The sequence below is a fragment of the Lissotriton vulgaris genome, chromosome 5, assembly GCF_964263255.1.
Source record: "Lissotriton vulgaris chromosome 5, aLisVul1.2, whole genome shotgun sequence".
NCBI classification, from domain to species: domain Eukaryota; kingdom Metazoa; phylum Chordata; class Amphibia; order Caudata; family Salamandridae; genus Lissotriton; species Lissotriton vulgaris.
The window spans coordinates 656123260-656144851 of NC_141693.1; the positions used below are offsets into that span (position 1 = coordinate 656123260).

General features: G+C 44.3%; 1 protein-coding gene across 1 annotated transcript in view; it reads right to left on the reverse strand.

Annotated features, from left to right (window-relative positions):
- Positions 1 to 10014: 10014 nt before the first annotated feature.
- Positions 10015 to 21592, reverse strand: part of LOC147711367 (cysteine-rich motor neuron 1 protein-like) — a 120257-nt gene continuing 108679 nt past the window's right edge. The window contains exon 5 of the mRNA XM_086922081.1: positions 10015 to 11910. Within this exon, the coding sequence (XP_086778207.1) occupies positions 11795 to 11910 (116 nt within the window). The 3' untranslated portion in view covers positions 10015 to 11794. The remainder of the gene's footprint in view (positions 11911 to 21592) is intronic.

Consider the following 21592-nt stretch of genomic DNA (forward strand, 5'->3'; position numbering starts at 1 on the left):
ATGGCTGGCAGTGTCTGATAGACACCGCCACCATATAAACCCTTTTCTTGCGACCGGGGAGGAAAATCGGCGGACGGTCTTTCCGTCCGCTGCGGACCCCCCAGCCATGTTCATGTGGCGAGTGGTCATTGCAGCAAGGATCGCCCCCGACAGGCTGGCGGTGGCACATTTACAGATAAATATCGCTACTCCTTGCTAATATGCCCCCAGGTTCCTTATTAGAGAATGAATTCCTAGTGCGAGGACACTCAGACTAGATTAATCATGCACTTTATATATCATTTACTGCTACTACCATCGTGAAGCCAGGATTACAGCCTAGATCTGCAGCTTCCAAGGTGAGAATGAATATATTTGAAGATCGCAATGAAAACGCTGTTTTTCAAATTGAGCTATTAGACAAAGTACCCTGTATATTACCAGTTCCAATGCTCTACTCTCCTGCAATAGAAAAAGGGACATTCCATTATTAAGCAGAATGGATTGTAAGTTACCAAACGTACGTCTTAAAGTCACGATTGTCTTGCTAATGAATGACAGCTGAGATATATATAAATAGAAATATTGAGTGTTTCAAGTGCATTTCCTACTTCACCCAATATAAGCGTAAATGTAGGAGGAGGGAGGTACTTTAGTCCCTGTACACTAGGGCATCTATAGTGTCCATTCTCGCCTATAAAAAGCATTCCCTTATCAAGAGACAGAAGCATTGCCCATTTCTCTCTGAGTGGGACACTTATAAAATATGGAGCGCCTTTTCCATGAAGCAAGTCTAGTCAGTGTGCATCATGCAGGACAGAATATTTAGGAAGATCTTCACATTTGTGCTAGCTATGGAGATTGAGCTGTATGACCTGCCGCAATTCTCTGTGTCCTTCCCAGGCTTAAGTATGAGGGAAAGTTGAGTTTCAGCCATGGTGGGCTTAAGCCTGGCCCTAGATGTGAAAATGTATGAATTATAGCCAAAAGCTCATGTAGAGAAGGACTATAACCCCTAACGAATGTGCAAAACCATCCCGAACCCTAAAAGAGTGCAGGGACTTAATGTCCCTCATAAACGGCTACTTGGAAATTGATTCATCTAGTGGTTTTGCATTAAAATGGTCAAATGAGCTGCCCTCAACACACTCCTAAACCATTTTAATTTGAGTAGTATTGACTGTGTACAGTAGAATAACCAGAATTGTAGTATTTTATCCCTGTTCTCTCATTTTCATGGTTTTATTGTTCATTTGTCACAATTCTCTGTGATCTTTGATGGTCTCTACAAAAAGACATCTGATGGCCTTTCAGTTTTGAAGCCAAGAATTGGCCTGCTTTGTTTCCTTTCTCATAGTGGTAGCGGTCTCCACCAAGAACTTCACTTTGGAAACCTTCTGCCCTACCATGCACGGCCCACACAACAGAGCCTTAAAAACTCCTAGGCAAATGAGCTTCAGCAACAACACCTCCTGGTCCTCCTGATACCTAGTCAGTGTTGCTTTGGTTGCTCATCCCTAGCCAGCAGAACAGAGTCTTACCTATCCGGTGTCATATGGCCAAGTTTCCTGTGAAGGTAATTTGGGGGGTCAGTGACAATGGCACAACTAGCTTGTTGCTAACTTCTAGCTCAATTTTTAACAGGCTCACTGTAAAGAAGTCCGTCCTCCTAGCCAATTTAGTGTTTCAAACCACTACCTCATTCATCTGTTCCTAGAAACCCTTTTGAAATACTCAACGTATGATTTGTAGAATTCTTCCTAAGTAGGTCTTTCAGTAGCTAACAACCCCTGCAGCTCTGACAGTGACCCAGAGTCCTACATCTGGTCTGTTTCAAATGTCTCATTATCCTCTCCCTTAGAGTAGGGGCAAAGTATGCCATGGCCTGCACATTCTCAGCGTATGCAATGATCTGCTTACTATCTAGTTCTGGTCTAGGCAAATCAGTGGTGGTCCCGGTCTCTTCCCAAGACTGTAAGCAGCCTATTTTCTGATCAACATAGATGAAGTGGTTCAAGCCATGTAGGCTTATGGTCCTCATACTAAACAAGGAGCAATCAAATCATTGCCCAAAAGACATCCAGCATCTTGCTTATCTCTCATCCATCCATCCATTAACCATTGCTGAATTGCCATATTGCCATTGAATTCAACCTCAACTCAAGCAATCAGATACTCTCATCTTCCCCACTGCTGGCTACCAAATATGTGCCATTGGCACCAGGAAGAAACCCCTTTATGCCTAAGAGAAGGAACCTTCCTCCCACTGTTCTTCGTGGTATTTCAATGGATGTTCTTAGGAGCATCTGGGCCCCATATTGCCTATTGCTACTTGGGTTCCTTCATCCACAGTCAACGCACTCACTATCTTAGGCACAGAGTCTTTCACCCGACGGTCACACTTGAAAAACACCTCCTTGTGATACCTACAGCAAGTATCACTTTGGACTTGGTAGAACCTTCTGATCCTCCCTTCTCTTTATGTTCCCAACTTGGGACCCGATTCCCTTTCTGATATGTCTTCCTTTGGACCCAGGAGACTTGCCCTGTCCCTTACCCTCCAGATTGTAAACAATGTTTTAAGAGTTCCTCTCTCCCTTAGGCTTAGAGCGGCGGTACTCAAAGTACGGCCCGCGGGCCAGTTGCGGCCCGCCAGGTCACACCATGCGGCCCCCGTGGGAAATAGCAGGCACGACTCCACACCATTTTCTCACCCGGAGCCCCCGCCCTCACCTGCCTCTCTGACGTCACTTGCTCACCCTGCCTTTGATGAGTCAGCTTCCCGAGCGCACACAGCCGCACCGCACCGAGCACTTCACAGGTTTTTTAAAGACCTTTTGTTTGGTAGTGAGGCTTATGTCCCGCCCCCGCCCCCTGATTAAAGCCCCTGCAGCTTCACTTTGCCTTTTTCCTGAAGAATCAGCCCCCCCCCCGTAATATAACTCTAGTTGCGCCTCTGTGCCTGTGCATGCTGCTCACAGTGTGGCCTCTTTAATGTCTCAATTGGTGCTGCTAAATCAGCTGTCTCTGTAAGTAAAATGTATGTTTTTGTGGCCCCGAGTTAGGTTTCAGCCAAGCCCGGCCTTTCCTTGCTCAGGCTTTCAATGCCCGCATGTGGTGTGAACAAAATAAATAAAACGAGGATCAAGCAATGTCCTAATGTCGATCCCTGGGCTGTGCCTAGCCTTTTGTTTTATGGCATGGCTTTTCATGAGATACCTACAGGCTCACCGTTGACAACAGTGGTGCTAGGAAAAGTTTGCAGGTGGAATTGGGGATAGGGGGATGCAGTTCATACACAACGTTATATGCCTCAGAAGCAGCCGGATAGTTATGTATAAATCCCAGCTTCCCCACATTTCTTGCAGGCTATTCAACTTGCTTTGTGCATTACTCAAGAAAGTGTTGAGAAGCGCAGTGAGGAGGTATGGAAAGGTTAGGGTTTAACAGAAGAGAGCGAGGGAGTAGGAGCAATGTGAAATATGAGCGCAGAATAAGGGTATTGCCGGGTATGAGGAGTGTAAGGGGGCAGGAGCAGAGAAAGGACAGGCAGAATGGGCTGCTTTACACTTAAGGACTATACTGAGCGATATATGCTAAGTCAGGGACATGGGCAAGGAAATAGTGAGGGGTACAACAACAATGGAACCAACAGCTATGAGATAGAAGCAGAGTGAAGGGAAGAAGTGGAGTGAAGGTGTAGAGCAAAACTGTAGGAAGAACAAGGAACTGTCTTGTCAATAGGGTGAACCTTCAGTAGAGTGAAGGTGTACAGACACAATGAGTGGGTAGGCGCTGAGTGACGCAATAGGGCACAATGAGAGGGTAGGCGCAGAGTGGTGCATCAGCGTGCAATGCAAGGTTAGGCTTTTACTTAAGGTGTTAGGGGCAGACTTAGAGGGTAGGCAGTTTGATAGCTTATGAGAAGAGTGAGAGAAATAATGCTAAAAAAAGTAGACAAATGTGGCACCATAAGAGTGTCACCAGATAGGGGTAGACTGTGATGGAGGGAGAGCAGGAGCAGCATTAAACTTCAAGGTGACAGGCTGTGAGCATAATGAAATAGAAGGACCAGGAAATGAGTAGAAGCAGAGTGAAGAGCAGTGTAATCATGAGGTGGAGAGTCAGACAGAGGAAGCTTATGAGCTTAGCAAAGAGGTACTGGGGGCAGATTGTGATGATGGTAATGGAAAGTGGGGGTAGGGACAGTGTGAGGGGCATTTATTAGATAAGGAAATAACCATGGATAAGAGGAGAGGCATAACAAGTGGTGTACATTAAGGGTAAAACAATAGAGGTGTAAAGTTGTGACAGAGTGCCAGGCTGCAGGACGGCTCAGGAAATTATTAAGGCCAAAGTGGTGGGATGAGGATGTAGAGTAGAGGAATAAGGCAATCATGAAACAGTCATAAAGTAGGGTCAGAGTCAGAGTGCAGGGACAGAGTGAAAACCAAGGATCACAGCAGACCCTAAGAGCAGAGTAATTGAGTGTGGGGCTCAGGGAAGAATAGCAGTAGACGTGCTGCCTGATACATGCATTATTATTAAATGATATGCACCTACCTGAGATGATAGTCATTTTGTAGATGACACTACAATACCTCTGCTGTATTGTTGGACAAGCTCATTGGCTAGGAGAAGGTAGCGTGACACACGGCACGTCTCTTGCCCATTATGCTGGACATTGTGCCATTCTAAATGTGCATTACAGCCCAAGTACATGAATGCATGTATTGTGTGGGCCCAAGCATGCACATTACAGCATGGGGCCATTTATGCATGTACTTTCTCGGTCCATTAAGAATATGGCTGCCTGCTGTCACTGATGCTTGTATTGCCTGTGGTTACATTCATGTGGTAAGTTTCATGAGCTGGGGTGTGCACAGAGGGCTGGACAGAGGACAGAAAACCTACCTCTATCAATGGACTTTGCTTTTACGCTTCTGAGTTTTGCTGGATGATCTTGGGGCTTGGTACTGCAAACACTCAACAGACCCATTGAGGGTTGTTCGTAGCGACTTTAAGAGGCATAGGGGTATGAGTTGTGTCTTCTGAGAGACAAATGAAGGGTGTGTCCAAGTATCTGCGCAACTGAGAGCCAAAGAGCAGGGAACTGGGTTTTTGTCAAAACAAGGCAAAGATGGAAAACTATGGTCAGAAACACACAGACGCCAATAAAAAATAATAATATTGATAGCATTTATTCGGGTTAAATACACACATATATCGCATTTCGAAATACAGCACTGTCTAGTCATGTTTTGAAAAGGGGCTGGTTTTATTTTCACCCCAGTAGCTCTGCCCCTACTGAAACCGCCTCTCCCGCCTCCATCACGCAGGCCCATCTGTGTGGCCCTCGGCCACAAGCCAAACTGTAATTTTGGCACCCGAGAAAAAGTTTGTGAGTACCCATGGCTTAGAGTCATGATGCTTCAGTCCTTCGGTAACCCTGTGAGCCAACAGTCAGTCAGTCAACACTATACATTTCTCTGAATCCTTTTCTGGCCAGTCTGACAGGTATTGCCTAGGTAGGCAAGAACACTCCTCCTTGAGTTGCTCTTTCATCATCACCTGGTTAAGGGCATGGAAATCATTGGCCTTCATCTCATTCATTCCAATCATGCAACACTTCATGGATTGGTGAGATGACAGGAGAAAGTGATGTAAGTATTAATGATGCTAACAACTCATAATTGCTTTATCATAGGGTGTTAACATTGCCCAACATAGTGGTTCTCAATTTTGTCACCTTGTAAGGAAAAACAACTGAGTCAGCCCTGAGTGGAGTTGAACCTGTGAAATAAGCTCTGCACACTGCTTTCAGTAGGGAGTTCTTAAGCCATGGAGAAATCACAGTTGCTTGAAAGAACTGTATTCTGGGTAAAATTGAAAGTGCCACGTGGATCAGTACTATAGCCTGTCCTATTAAATTCCTTTAATTTCAGCACAATGAGGGAACTGTAATGAAATCCTTATTTGCATATGGCGCTTTGGGTCAGAGTTGGTGCATGGGGTCCTTTGTCACAAACATGGCGGAATTTCCCGTCCACCATATTATAAGTTCATTATAGCCTATGGCACTTGTAGTATGGTGGATGGGCTATCCATTGCACTTCGAGTTCTGTTTGCCAAACTCTCAGAAAGGTCTTATGATCAATGGCATAGCTGATAATGTAAGAAAAGTGGAAAAAATATATTTTAGAAAAAATGGTCAGAAAGGTGGCAGGTAGGACTCAATGCAGCTAGTACAATTTGAAGCATTTGCAACAGAGAAACCCTGGTAAACCATACAAGATTGCGAGAGGACATACTAATCCATCACAATGGAGGGGGAATTTGGGATTATTCTTTTGACTACTTTTATAGACAGTATAAAAAAATGGTGCAGTATTAAATGGAATGCTCATCGTGTTGAGAGAAACTTTCTAAGGAAAAAAAAGAATGCTATTTTACCACACTCTACGTAACTGATAATGGATTACCTGGAGTATTCCGCCCTGCTTTAGAGACAGTAGTCCCAGAAAAAGAGACAGATACTTAGTAGAAACAACCGATATACCATCAGAAACTGTGGTCATGAGTGGTGCCAGTGTGGAGGGGTGACTCGACAGAGACATTGAAGTACTTTGAGAATCACTGGCATATGCTCATCTCTAATGTATTGTTGCAAAATAGGGGCGGTGAGCATGTTTCAGCTGAGGTGGTGGGAGATTACAACTAGCTATGGAGAAGCTCAGGAGTAATAAACGGAAATCTTACATCAAAGAAGAAACAATGGTCAATGCATGGTGCCGAGTAATAGAATGTAAGCAACTTTAAATAAATGCTAAATGTTAGCAGGACTCTGCGGCTATCAATATGAGCAGCCAAGTGTTTGGATTGATATTTATAAGACTTGTGAAATCTGACTTCTCATGTCTGAAAATGATCACACAATTACACATTTGTCTTCGGTAACTGAGACTAAAAACGGATTTTCATGCTTATGTCGCAATTTATTTGGCATTTTTCACCCTGAAAATGTCAATAGATTCAGAAGTAAACTGTTAGACCCCAAACTACTAATTGTGACATGTGGTAAGAGGAATTAATGCAGATATCACAATTAACAGTCTGCTTGTAATCAGGTTAAACCCCTTGTAAAGACTGGCTTTTTGCAGGGTTCACCCTCACCTTTGCCCCACTTTTTGGTATCTTTGGACTGATGTTGCTGACAAACAGGCCACAATGCCAATGCTCTGACCTTTTGAAAAAGTATATGTCTAATTGGCTCATCCCAAATTTACATGTTAACTTACTTATATGTCCCTAGTGTATGTTACTAGGGGTACCCTGGGCCTGTAAGTTAAGTGCCCTTGCGGACTGCAGCACCGGTTGTGCCACCACAAGTGTGACATGGTACAACATGACACCCAGACATCGTCTAAACCGCTAACTCGACATTGCCATTTAAAGTAATGGCAAATTTCTTTTTAATAGTGCTGTATATTAAAAAGTAGGCATGCGTTTTTTACTATCCTGACAGGAAAAGTCCCACATTGTTTTTTTGCTGTAGAAAGGCTAGTAGCTCCGGTGAGGAGTACAGGGTTACATGCTGACAACTCGGCAGTGCTAACTTCTAAATGAGACTTCCAAATATGGATGTCAAGGTATCAAAACAATCGCTGCACTAAAACGAATTGTTGTTCAAGTCAAATTTAATGTAACATTAGCACTAATGGCAACTTGTTGTAACTTTGCTGCACAAACGTTTGCAGTGAACATTTTTGGTTGCACACAAGCTGCTACCTACTGCCTTTCTGAGAAGAAGTGTGATGGACTCTCAGGAAATAATACAAAGGGCCTGCGTGGAATGAGGGAAGAGGTGTGACCTCCTCCTGACATGATGGCCAAATAGGATGTGAGCCCAAAAGGAGAGCCTCAAAGGGGAATTGGTCTTTGAAGGGCAAGTGGTAGTGACACACAAGCGAGGCTGCTCTTTTATTTTAGCAGACAAACTGGTATCTCAGGCGGGGAGGGGAAAGTTTTACCAAAATGTGTTTTCTACGGGCATGTAGCCCCCATGTAGCCACACCTCTGGGATGGACTAGGAAGCATCACTCATCAAGAGAACTGTTCTGCCATGTTGAGAATGGGCAGAAGAGTGTACCCTGGGATGGCTAGATGCCATACTTCACAAGAAGCTGTAATCAGGTGGGAGTGACCTGGTAGCCAAATTGGCAAAGTAGCCACCCCATCCCCTTAGCTTGTAATGGGTATAAAAGTGGCACCCAGACCTCAGATCATGTCAGTACTGGAGAGAGGGCCAAAGGTCTGCCTTGCTGTTCTCTGACCCAGAAATGAGAAGCTGCAACAAAGACTGGACTACACCTGCTGCTCCTTGGGCTAGCTATAAGGAGACTGTGACTGGGGTGTCTTGCTTGAGGAAAAAGCTGTTCCTGAGCCACAGACAGAGAAGATGGCTCCAAGACTTAGTTGGCTGTCTCTCTGTTACAGCGACTAGGCCATAAAAGCTGAAGAAGCCTGCCCGGGATAGTTGAGAGTCAAGAACATCTGATCACCACTCACCGCTGATGTGCAGCCTGGGAGATTGTGTCCCTACCTTCCACAGCTGCACCCAAGTCTGCTGAACACAGTAGAGTTGGAGTGCATTTTGGTCATCTAGCACAGACAATACTGTAAATTAAAGGGAACCGCTGATTTTGCTGTAACTGGAGACCAATAAACCAATGGCAACTGATTTTTGGCTGTACTTCCTTCAGACTTAGAGGGAAATTACTCCCTGAGGCAAAGTCACCCCACCAAGTTTGTGGACCGAGCGGTGGCACCAAGAAGAACCCCAGACACCGGCTTAGCCTTTTTGAGCATCTTCAGCATCCTGCATCCCTTGCATCGGAACCACTCCATTGATTCCTAGGGTGGGTTGCCCATGGAGCCTGGAACTGCACTGGAGACTGCTTCCCTGTTCTGCTGGACCTTATTGGTCCCAGAAACGTGCTGGAGTTGCTTGCCACAAGAGTGCCCTCATAGCCATTTTCAAGTTACATGGTGTAGCTAACCATAACCTGCGAGTTACTGTGGATTACACCGATTTATTGTGCTAAGTGAAATCTGTGATTTATTGTTCCTTTCAAGATTTATATCTTGAAATCCCTCTGGTGAATTTTTATATATTGAGGTGTCCATTTAAAGATACAAATACAACCTCGTTTGCGAAATGCATGTTGGATGTTGTTTCTTTGATTAAGCTCTGAGCCCCAGCTACCCAGGACTGAGCTAAGATTTTACAAACTAACCTGACACACAATTGTGTCTTTGTCTTTATTAAATGGCAAGCTCGCACAGCCACCCTCTAAAATAAACTACTTTCCTTACACAAATCATTTCGCACATGGTGGCAAACATGTCAAGTAAATGCAGTCATATTTAAAGGCTCTGCCGTACAGATGAATAACTTATGACTTACTCAGCACTGGTCAATATTACAGCTATACAAATGTGTTTTATGTATGCTTTTAACTGGGAACGTTACTAATAATTATTAAATCCGTTCATGGTGAATACTGCCATTGCGTAAATTCAGTGGACTGAGAAAATGTCCTGTAGCCCAAGTCATTCATTTTTATCATTTTCTCTGGTTCAGATTCTGAATAAAGGTCTAACATTATATGTCACACGAGAGACTAGAATTCTTGCATCTCATCATCACTGTGAATCTTATTTCCCATCTGTACCTAGTCTTCTTGAAAATGTATAGAATATCCCCTTTAGTATTGTATCCCTGGTATTTATCCAACAGTCGAACAGCTTTAAAATGATCAACCTTTAACTTAGGGTGGAATGTTCAGATCACACCACCATTGTCCAGCTCTAAGCTTCAAAATCTGAAACCATGTAATAATTATCACAAGATATTTTCACATGCACAGCATATTTGTTTTTGAATATACATGGATATACTAGAGGAAATGTAGCATTTCTCTCTTAAGACCTGAATTTGTAAACTGTCCTCTTTTTGTATTCACTCTAGACACAATCAAAAACAAAATAGGGGCCCTGAACATACATTTATGTATGGAGACGATCCCAGGGAAGAATACTAGCAACAAAACTGAACATAAACGTCTCCAATTAACTTAATTTAGGAAAAATACGTTTACAATATTAAGGACTATAAATCAGATCAGTGTAATTCATTTTTCATCAAAACAGATATTTTTTTACATATGAAAATATTTGTTTTATATCAAAAATATATACGTAGATTTTTTGTGAGCTCCACATAAATTCAAAACATGTATAAACAAAAACAAGACAAAGAACATAACTACATAGCATACTTGGAGGAACAATCACACTCAATCACACTCTACAAAACAAATATGTCAAAACATTAGACACAAGACAAAATTATTATTTCATATTGTGATTGGACTTGTCGTACAGTTTAGAAGTTTCAAGTGTTCTAATTTATAAAACAAGAAATAAATAGATGGGGGTTGCACCAACACACGTTTCGGTAGTTAAAGGCTAGTTGAAGAAGTTAGTGCAACCTTCATCAAGGAGCGGTCTGTATTCAGTAATCAACAGCAGCTGCCATCCAGACTGAATTTATTCAAGCACTAATTCAAGCATGAGGGGCTCACAATGGATAACAAGTACTTGTTTATAAATGTATAAAATTGTTATAGCCATCTTGATTCCATAGTGGGTATCGTCTAGTGAATATTTGAACTGAAGAGTTTCCCACCAACAACAGGGGGTGATGTACCCATCTCAAAGGAGATTACGAGGAAAACCAAGGGGCGCTGCTGGAAATCTCAGATCAAAGTAGGTGATCAAAGTGAAATAGGGGTGCCCTTATTTTCATAGATTATAGCATAATCCTGGTAATAAAATATAATGCAGGAAAAACTTGCGGAGTGCAGAGTCGAGTTCCGTCGGTGACCAAGATTTATGTATTTTTTTAATTTATATGGCGCTCACAAAATCTAGGAATATATTTTTGATATAAAATAAAGATATTCTAATGCACAAAACAAATATCTATTTTGGTGAAAAATAAATTATGAATTACACTGGTCTGATTTATGGTCCTTAATATTGTAAACGTATAGTTCGTATATAAGGTTAATTGGAGACATTCATGTTCAGTTTTGTTGCTATTTCACTTCAGACACATACATGTTCAAAACGTTTGAAGCATCAAGCTGAGAAAACAGCAGGAAATTGAGGTTTTGTATTTAAGACTCCAGTAAGAACCAACGTTCCACCCTAGAATTTACACATCAATCTCATATTTAGCTTCAGAGGGAACCAAGGCTCCAGCAATACAAATTATTTACAAGGGAGCTTAATAACATTTCCCACTGCCTCATTGCCAATATACATTCACAGAGTCCTCAGGCAGGAAGCAAAAACCTCAGCATGCATCTCAGTGTGGGCATCGAGAGGCAATCCTCCCCATGCAATCCAGAAAACTGTACTAATGTAGTACACAAAACAGTTCCACAGTGGCCATTCATTGAGGAGAAATCCCTGGGATCCAACTGCAACAAATACCCTGATGCAGTTTCATGATCTCAAAACAAATCCCAACTGCTAAATCAGCAGTCAAAGTGGAAAGAATCTTTTCAAGACAACTTATGTAATAGGAAATATTACTATTCTTCAAGCATTTGTGAGTTGATGAACCATTTTCTCTTGTCATTTCAAGGGATGATTAAATAAATTACAGCATTGTGTGAAGGTCATTATGAAGAATTTGCTGTCCGAACTCTTAAGTGCATTGTCTCTTTCAATTTCCAATTGTCCTTCAGCTTCTTGACTCCTTGACTCCTGCTCGGTTGGTTTTCTCCAAGTGGGAAAAGAAAGGGTGCAGTCTTCTTCTCCGCACTATGTTGTTTTCCCTGCCTCTTCCATTCTGGACATCTTTGGAAAAAGAAAAATCAAGAGGAAAATGTTGAAAGGATAGCAATAGGTGAACATACTGCAGCAAAAGCCAGTACAAGACAATATACAAAATATTGCCACAGATCAGGTTTGCATACACTGGCTCCTCTGCATGACTTACTGAATATGGCGCGGCAGCTTTACTTAATGACACTGATCTCTGCATATTGATTGGATAGTACCTTTTAGAGGCACAGTCTCTGCTACAAAACTGACATCATATTACAGCTTATTTGTGATTCTCCATGTTTTAATCAGTTCACCCACTTCTGTTGGTACAGACAGTTCTCCGGATACAAATTTACACTGGGTAGATAGAACAAATAAAGTTTCCAGCAAATATTTCAGTCATGCACTCTCTTTAACCCTCATGTTTGAAGATTAAAAAAATTGCAACTTACCCTCCAGCTCTCCCCTCAAGTGTATACACATTACCAGATCTGACAAAGAAGAAGTGTGGCCAGACATAAGTAATCAGCATGAGAATGGATACTAGCAAGCGGCTTCCAATGTTTTGAGTATTCTCCTACCACCTCTTCTTTACTTTCTCTCTCACTTCTCTTCTCTATTATTTGCTCACTAATTTGCCATTTTTTTTCCACTCTCTTCCCTCTCCTTAATTTCTCTTTGCCCCTCTCTTTTCTTGGTCGCTTGTCTCCTTTTATCTCTGCTTTCTGTCTCTGTCACTTCACTATAATTTCTAACTTTGTCTCTCAATCTCTCTCGCCCTTCTTTCTCTCCTAATTCCCTCAATCCTGCATTTTATCGATTTTTCCTTTTCCCTATAATTTCTTTGTTTGCCACCCTTTTATCTCCTTGCAAAAGACATTCTCTTCTCCTCTCTTCTACCTCTTTTCAAGTTCTCCTTTCTAACTATTCACTGATGTTGGCTGCAGCCTGCACCCCCAGATTACATCAGTGCCCCACCCGTATATCCAGGCAGAAGGACAGTGTGCTATGACCAGCCATGTAAACGAAAGGTAACTGAGGGCTGCTTGCCACAGTCCAAGATTGGCCAGCTACTGAAGCATAAATGGCAAGAAACAGGCACTTCTGATGACAATTCACAGTCAGGCCGCCAGGCCAACAGTGCTTAATTTATGCTGGGTTGGGCACTGGCCCTCATTTTTTGTAACCAAGTCTTATTATTCATTGGGAGTCTGTAACCCAGAGCAAAGGAGAGAAAAGGCCAAAAGTGAGATAGGAGGAAGAGAAACAGAAAAAAGCAGTAACGGAAGAAAACAGGGATAAAATAGGGCCTACACAATGTATATGAAGAGACAGAAGTGCAGAGTGGTGGAAGACAGTGGTTTTAGATAGAACCAAAATTAGAAATTATTGGTATTCACCAACTCAGGCATTTGACAGCATCAGTGCTGGGTTCCTAAGTAAAATGGAAAAATAGGACTCATGTAATTGCTTTTTGGCATATTAACTACTTTAGGCCAAGCAGTGCACATGAAAGAAAATCAGACTGGTGGGTGGTGTTTGCATGGCTGTCACAGTCACTGAGCATCTGTAGTTTACCAACTGTATTGATGCACATACGGAACATCTAGGGGAGATTATATTAGAATATCATAAAAAGGACAGTCTTTCTGCCCACCCCACCCAGGGAGCCAATCGGGGTTATTACCTCGATCTGCCCACCAGGGGTGGCAGAAAGCCCATTAGACACCAGGGATTTTTTTTTATAAAAGAGAGGTAGGGGCTACCCAGAATGGGCAAATACCCCTCTCCTCCATAAAAAATGGGCACAGACGTTCTGCCCTCCAGGGGCAGATGTGGTTAATATTACAGAAAGCCCACTAAGCACCAGGTATATGTTTATGGGCATGTCAGGGAGCGGCCCCGTGATCAAAGGTCGCATTGCTTTTTTTTAGGCACATATTGAGCCATTTATGCCCCAACAGCGATATGTTTAGGCTTAACTGTCCCGAAGGACGGTAAAAAAAACTAGATATCAGGGAAAGTGTGTGTGTGTGTGTTTGTGTGTGCGTGTGAGAGAGAGAGAGAGAGAGAGAGAGAGAGAGAGAACTGGAGTTCGGTGGACGGTCTGCATTTGCTGGTATTTCACTGGCTGTGTGTGTATTGGCATTTTGCTGGTGGTGTGTGTGTGTGTGTGTGTGTGTGTGGACTAGCACTTGGTAGCGGTGTGTTGACAAGTGCTTGCCTGGCAGTGTGTGTCAACTGGTGCTTGGCTGGCGGTGTACGTTGGATGGTGCTTGGTTGACGATGTGATTCAGAAAAGGGGGTGGTGATGGACAGAGTATCTGAATTAAGCAGAACACTCCTACCCAGTCAACAGATCCGGGCTTGATCCATCACCGTTTTCTAGCTCACTGCACCATCCCAGCTCAGAACCTGGCTACATGCAAATTAGTCTGTCCCTGGCCCAGTGCATCATGGGAACAGGGCAGACCAAACTACCAAGCCAATTCTTTTACTGGAAAGGAAACTAGCTTCCGGGGACCGGTTTCTGGCATTACAGCCGTCTTCGGCCCGGCTTGCTTGAATCCTGATGGTGCAGTGAGCAAGGGACTCATGTCTGAGCATACCCTTCCACGCTTATGGTGGACAAAACGATTCAGAAAAGGGGGTGGTGATGGACAGAGTATCTGAATTTAGCAGAACACTCCTACCCAGTCAACAGATCCGGGCTTGATCCATCACCGTTTTTTAGCTCACTGCACCATCCCAGCTCAGAACCTGGCTACATGCAAATTAGCCTGTCCCTGGCCCAGTGCATCATGGGAACAGGGCAGACCAAACTACCAAGCCAATTCTTTTACTGGAAAGGAAACAAGCTTCCGGGGACCGGTTTCTGGCATTACAGCCGTCTTCGGCCCGGCTTGCTTGAATCCTGATGGTGCAGTGAGCAAGGAACTCATGTCTGAGCATACCCTTCCACCCTTATGGTGGACAAAATGATTCAGAAAAGCGGGTGGTGATGGACAGAGTATCTGAATTAAGCAGAACACTCCTACCCAGTCAACAGATCCGGGCTTGATCCATCACCGTTTTTGAGCTCACTGCAGCATTTTCTGAATCGTTTTGTCCACCATAAGCGTGGAAGGGTATGCTCAGATGTGAGTCCCTTGCTCACTGCACCATCAGGATTCAAGCAAGCCGGGCCGAAGAAGGCTATAATGCCAGAAACCGGTCCCGGGAAGCTTGTTTCCTTTCCAGTAAAAGAATTGGCTTGGTAGTTTGGTCTGCCCTGTTCCCATGATGCACTGGGCCAGGGACAGACTAATTTGCATGTAGCCAGGTTCTGAGCCGGAATGGTGCAGTGAGCTAAAAAACGGTGATGGATCAAGCCCTGATCTGTTGACTGGGTAGGAGTGTTCTGCTTAATTCAGATACTCTGTCCATCACCACCCCCCTTTTCTGAATAGTTTTGTCCACCATAAGCGTGGAAGGGTATGCTCAGATGTGAGTCCCTTGCTCACTGCACCATCAGGATTCAAGCAAGCTGGGCCGAAGACGGCTGTAATGCCAGAAACCGGTCCCCGGAAGCTTGTTTCCTTTCCAGTAAAAGAATTGGCTTGGTAGTTTGGTCTGCCCTGTTCCCATGATGCACTGGGCCAGGGACAAACTAATTTGCATGTAGCCAGGTTCTGAGCTAGGATGGTGCAGTGAGCTAAAAAACGGTGATGGATCAAGCCCTGATCTGTTGACTGGGTAGGAGTGTTCTGCTTAATTCAGATACTCTGTCCATCACCACCCCCCTTTTCTGAATCGGTTGACGATGTGGGCAAACTGCCGCTTTGTTGGCGGTGTGGCTAGCATGGATCCCCAGTATTTTATCACCCACCACTTAACGATTCCCTCGATCATCTGATAGAAAGGATACCTTACTTGTGTGGGTGCCCAAAGCAGAGTCAGCCTAGAAACGTATTAAAAAACCTGCTCTTATGGACACACTTTTGTTCCTCCTCAGTTTTTCATTTTATACATTATTAAAGCTGGCTCTGCTTTGGCCACCCACACAAGTGAGGTATCATTTTTATTGGAAAACTGAGGGGAATACTGGGTGGTAGGAAATTTGTGACTGCACGCTGACATCACACAGGAATGGAGAAAAAATGTGTTTTTAAGCAAAATTTGAGGTTTGCACAGGATTCTGGTTAACAAAACGTTGCGGGATCCATGCATGCCATATCCACCTGGACTCCCCCGTTGTCTAGTTTTCAGAAATTTCTGGGTTTTCTAGGTTTACCTAGATGGCTGCCAGGTCCCTGAACAAAACCCATGTGACTCCCTTTGTATCATTAAACAACCTGTTTTTGAAAGGAGTCTCCTCCATTTTAGGCCCAGGCTCAGCGGCCATCCAGGGAAACCTACTTAAGCCAGACATTTCTGAAAACTAGACACCCAGGGGAGTCCAGGGAGGTGTGGCTTGCGTGGATCACCCAACGTTTTCTTTTATTAAAAAAATCCCTGGTGTCTAGTGGGCTTTGTTTCCCCTGGAGAGCTGATCATGGTAATAACCCCCATCTGCTCTTTGGGGGTTAGAAATATTGTCCCTTTTTTTTGATTGGGGCTTTGGCATGCCCATTGAGGGCAACCCCCACCCCTCTTTTATAAAAAATAAAATAATCCCTGGTGCCTAGTGGGCTTTCTGCCCCCACGGGAGGGCTGATTGAGGGTAATAACCCCCATATGCTCCGGGGGGGGGGGGAGGGGCAGAAAAACTGCTAATATTAGGGTCTGGGAAGTGGGGCCATTGGCATGCCCATTGTGGGCAGCCGCCACCCCTTTTTTACAATAAAATAAACAATACTCCCTGGTACCTAGTGGGCTTTCTGCCCCCCATGCCAGATCAGGAGTAATTGGCCCACTACCCCTGGGGCAAAAAGACTAACTTTTCCCAAAAACATTAGGGAGGAGCAAAAGCCCTTGCCCAAGGGGCCAGTCCTTCCTCCCTGGTGTCTTGTGGTCAATCCCTGCTTGGCGATCGCCCTTCTGCAGCAATCCCTAAGCAAGGAACAACTAAGAATTCTCCACTTTCCAAGGATACCTCTTCCATCTGCCTAGGTGATTGGGGGCTGAGATAGCCCCGCAAGCACGTAGACCGGGAAAGAGAAATGAGCTGATTGGCTCATTTCACTGTCAGTGTAATGATGTGGCCTCCCCGGATGCTCAATTAAGCTGGGTTCAAAGGGCCATAATATTTTGGGGGAACTGAAACTGTTCGATATCCACAGCATTGTAGGTCTCTCCTAATTAAAATCGACCCAAAGTTGGGGGAACTCTCCACTTCTGTGGCGGGGCCTGTAGCAGAGGGTAATCTACTTGGTGATCCATCCTTAAAAGAATTAGTCAAATTTGTGAACACATTGAATTCTCTAGATAAAGCCCAGACTTCTATTAAACACATTTTTATACCCCATGTTTTTGCCGGAGCCGATCATGGAAGGGGGCGCTCGACTGGCCATGCTTTTCACTAATCCTTCTTCAAAGGTGCAGAATCTTGTAGAGGGGAGTGGCAAGATCGGCCAAATACAGCCATTTTAACCCCACCAGATCCTATCCCCGTTGATGGGGTGCAAGAGGAAGGGGAAACAGCTCATACAGTGCAAGGTGAGTGTACAGAGCTCCGTAGGGATCAAACTTGGGGACAAACTGTATCTTTTTTCCCCACAACAGGGCGACTCTGACCACAGACGTGTGGGTTCTTCAAATGATCAGAGGTTTCCAAATAGAGTTTTGCGACTCCCCCACCAAGCAACTTGTCCCAGACTCCTAGTTTTTCCTACTGACCAATTGGCGCTAGTGGATAGCAAGATCATCCATCTTATGGCGAAAGGTGCAATTGTGACAACAACCAACACATCAATGGATTCCTCAACATTCTCACTCAGGGAAAAAAGGGACTACGGCCATCGCCCCATCATCAATTTGAGGGAATTTAACGAGTTTCTGGTGTATCGCCACTTCAGGATGGAGGGTATCAATCTTCTCAGGTATTTGCTACAAGCTCAATACTGGATGGTCCGATTGGACCTCAACGATGCCAACCTTGTGATTCCCAATCTTCCTCCTCACAGAAGATTTCTACAATTTCAATGGAGGTCTCAGATATTTGAGTCCACCTCCCTCCCTTTTGGTCTGTCTTCCGCTCTGTGGTGCTTAACCTAAGTGATGAAACTTGTGGTCGAACACATGAGAGCCCAAGGTTTCAGGTTGATAGTCTACCTGAACGACATTCTAATCTTGAATCTATGTCCAGAGGCGTCTGTCATCTCATCTGCAGAAGATCATCAATCTGTTGGAATCTCTCTGCTTTGTAGTCAACAAGAAGAAATCATTCCTAACGCCTTCTCAGACTATTCAATTCCTGGGATTTGCAGTGGATTCAATCAAAGCTACCGTGAGCCTTCCCTCTCGCAAACTTTCCAAAACAAAACACAAACTCAAGAGAACTCTGACTGTACGAACGATTTCCCTAAGGCACTTAGCCTGGGTAGTAGACCTCCATTCATAGTCAAAACAGGCCATTTTTCCAGGCCCCTTGCGTTACGACGCACTACAGTGCCTCAGAATCTTTCACTTGCAACGGGGTCTCCCAATTCATTCCCCTTTTGGAAGAAGCAAAAACAGAACTTCACTGTTGGATCTCCCATATGGAGGCATGGAATGGTTTGTACATCTTTGGCTCCCAACCCAATCTGGTGATGGAATAAGAAGCCAGTGGTTTGGGTTGAGGAGCATGCTGCAGGGAATTCTCCAAGGGAAGAAAATTGCCATCCGCAGAGCAGGCTCTTCATAAAAACTGCTTGAAAGTAATGGCATGCTCTTTTGCGGTGAAATGTTGGACCAAATAGAGCCCAATGCTGTATGCTTCTCAAGATGGACAATGTCGAGGAAGTCTGCTACGTCAACCATCTAGGCAGGAGAAGGTTGCAGGCTCTTTCAGGTCATGCCTGTTCACTTTGGGAATAGTGTTTGATTAACCAAATTTTGATCTTGGCAGAACATCTTCTAGGAGCCTCCATTCAGGTGGCAGACTGGCATTCTCATCATTGGCAGGATGCCAGTCTCTGGAACCTGCACCCAAGGGGGTTTCAAGAACGTCAGAACAGTTGGGGCCCATTCACACTCAATCTCTTTGCCTCATGACTGGATCATCAGTTGGAGAGGTATTGCAGCTGGCGACTGGATCCCAGGGGAGCCTTCATGAGATGCTTTCCGCACTAGGCAATCCTCTAAGACATCCAGGGGAAAAAGGGACACTAGTATGATGGTGCATCTTCATTTATTTTTGACACAATGCAGAGGATTTTCTTTCTAATTAATTACTTAATTCCATAAATCATAGAGTGGTACATGCCTCAAAATAACCTAAATGTATTTTTGACCTATCTGGTCCTTCATCAGGGATTGCCCTACAAATAAATATAGCATTTATCTTACATCATGACTGGAATTAAATTAAATGAAATAAAATAAGACTAAACAGCACATCAAAAAAAGACAACTCTGGTAAATATAGTAACTGATACCAATCAATACTGAAGCCATAACACTTAATATACTTAGATATAGGGTAACAGCCATGCTAGTACCAGAGAAAATTTGTAAACAAGTGATATAGAAAACACTGCCCTAAACCCAGAAACCGGACATATCTATAAGTCAAATGATTTGTTTAACCGGGACATTGTTGACACTAAAAGGTAGTGTAACATGGATGAACACCAGGAGCAATATATTCAAAAGATTATGAACAAAAACATCACTGCACTAAAAGAGTGTCTGAATACTCCCCAGATGTAAACATACAAGATTTAGTCACTGAGCCATAACTCGCTATCTGAAAATTGGAAACACAGAGGAAGTAACCACAATTGACAGCCTAACGTCAGAACAAGGTGAAAATGGCCCTAACTGGATCCACATACATTGAGTAAATACCTTCTTTGACCCAAGCAACACATGCATGAACTTAAAGATAGTGCCCATGTAGCAAAGCAGATTATTTCCTAAATAGTCCTATCTTTTTTCAACAGTAACAACATTATCACAATTCCCTGAACAGGATGTACAAGTTCACTTTTTGCCCTTCATATAAATGTCATCTCTATCTTCATCCACGGGGCGACAGCGCTATCTACATATCCATAAAATCACTAATCTATTCACACATCGCAAGGCTGCTATCGATTATAAAACATGAGCATCCCGATAGATTAGCAGAGGAGGCACTTCCGCGGATACCAGAGGTCCTTGCATGCTGAGAATGCACCACGCAGTGGTCTGACATCTCGTGAGGGGAGTCCACCTTGTGACCAAGACGGCCCCTTCATTCTCTCCCACCAGGTAATTGGTCGGATCATCCCTTGGGGGGGGATTCTTGGCCCTACACCTACACACACTCTAGGTACACTTAGAGTAGGGTTTGCTTAGGAGGCGTACATTTGATTACTGCCTTGTTTTATATGCCTGCATATATACATTGTCTTGGCACCATGGTAGAACTTTATCTACTATCCTCGCTTTCGGTGCTTGTAATCACTTTTATCCCATTCTGTTTATTACTCATTGCAGCACATGTATTCTATACAAGAACAATGTTGGTTCAATAAATATCTTCCTCCATGCAAAGACTACTCTGACACAGAATTGAGCTTCCGGATCACGGGTGGAGCGCTTCCGGCAGGTCGCGGAGGCTGTAAACAGCAGACCGAGCCCCCTGAGAGACGGCGGAGTCCGAGAACTGAAACAGAGCGGGTTCAGTACCCAGAGAAAGAAGGACAGGAGGCGGCAGGGCAGAGAAATTTGACTACAGCAACGGCAATGGAACGGAGGTGAGGCAGGGAGATTAAGCGGGCCTCGATATTGGTCCCGGTACTGCTGCCTGCTTGCCGCTCACTCCTCACCCCTACCCTTCTGTCCCGCTTCCACCTTGTTCCCACCTTGCCTCCGGTTTTACTCCTGCCTGTCCCAGCCTGACTGGCCCAGCCACCCTGCCGCCCCCGCCATTCATACCTGATTGAGGCGAGGGCAGGGAGGTAGCAAGAGCTGAGGAGCCCAGAGGACTTAGAGGGCACTAGAAAGAGGAAGGCATAACTTAGGGGTTGGTCCTGCCCTTTCTTTCTGCCTTTACTTCATGCCCTGCTTCGCGGCGCAAGCCCCCTTCCTACCGGGCCTGGGGTCTTCTCCTGCCTTTATTTGGATTTGTCGGCAATAGGAGCAATAGGAGGCAAGAGGAATTTATTTATTTATGAGGATCACTGAGGGCCATGAATGTGAATGGCAACAACAGCAAAGAGGAGCCAACGGCCTACCACCAGCATAGCGCCTCTTTCTCCTGCGCCAACCTCATCAGCCGCCTTTTCACCAAAGAGGCCCAACTGAGAAGAAGACCCGCTTGGTGAGTGCAGCTGCCAGTAGTCGGCAGCTGCAGAGTGTGGGCCACAAACAGGTTGCAGCGACAGGGCCTGACAAGGTTGGGTGCGGTTTGTGGCCTTCTAGTGACCCCTACACGATGTGGGTTAGCCGTGCGTTTGGTGGTCATAGTGGACTACACAGAGAAGGCCGATGCTACCAAAGGAAAAGCTGATGCAGGAAATTAAAGTAGAAAAAAAAAAAGAAAACAACAAAGGGCCTTGACTCGGACCCAGTAAGACTGAGTCAAATATAACGAAGGAACAGA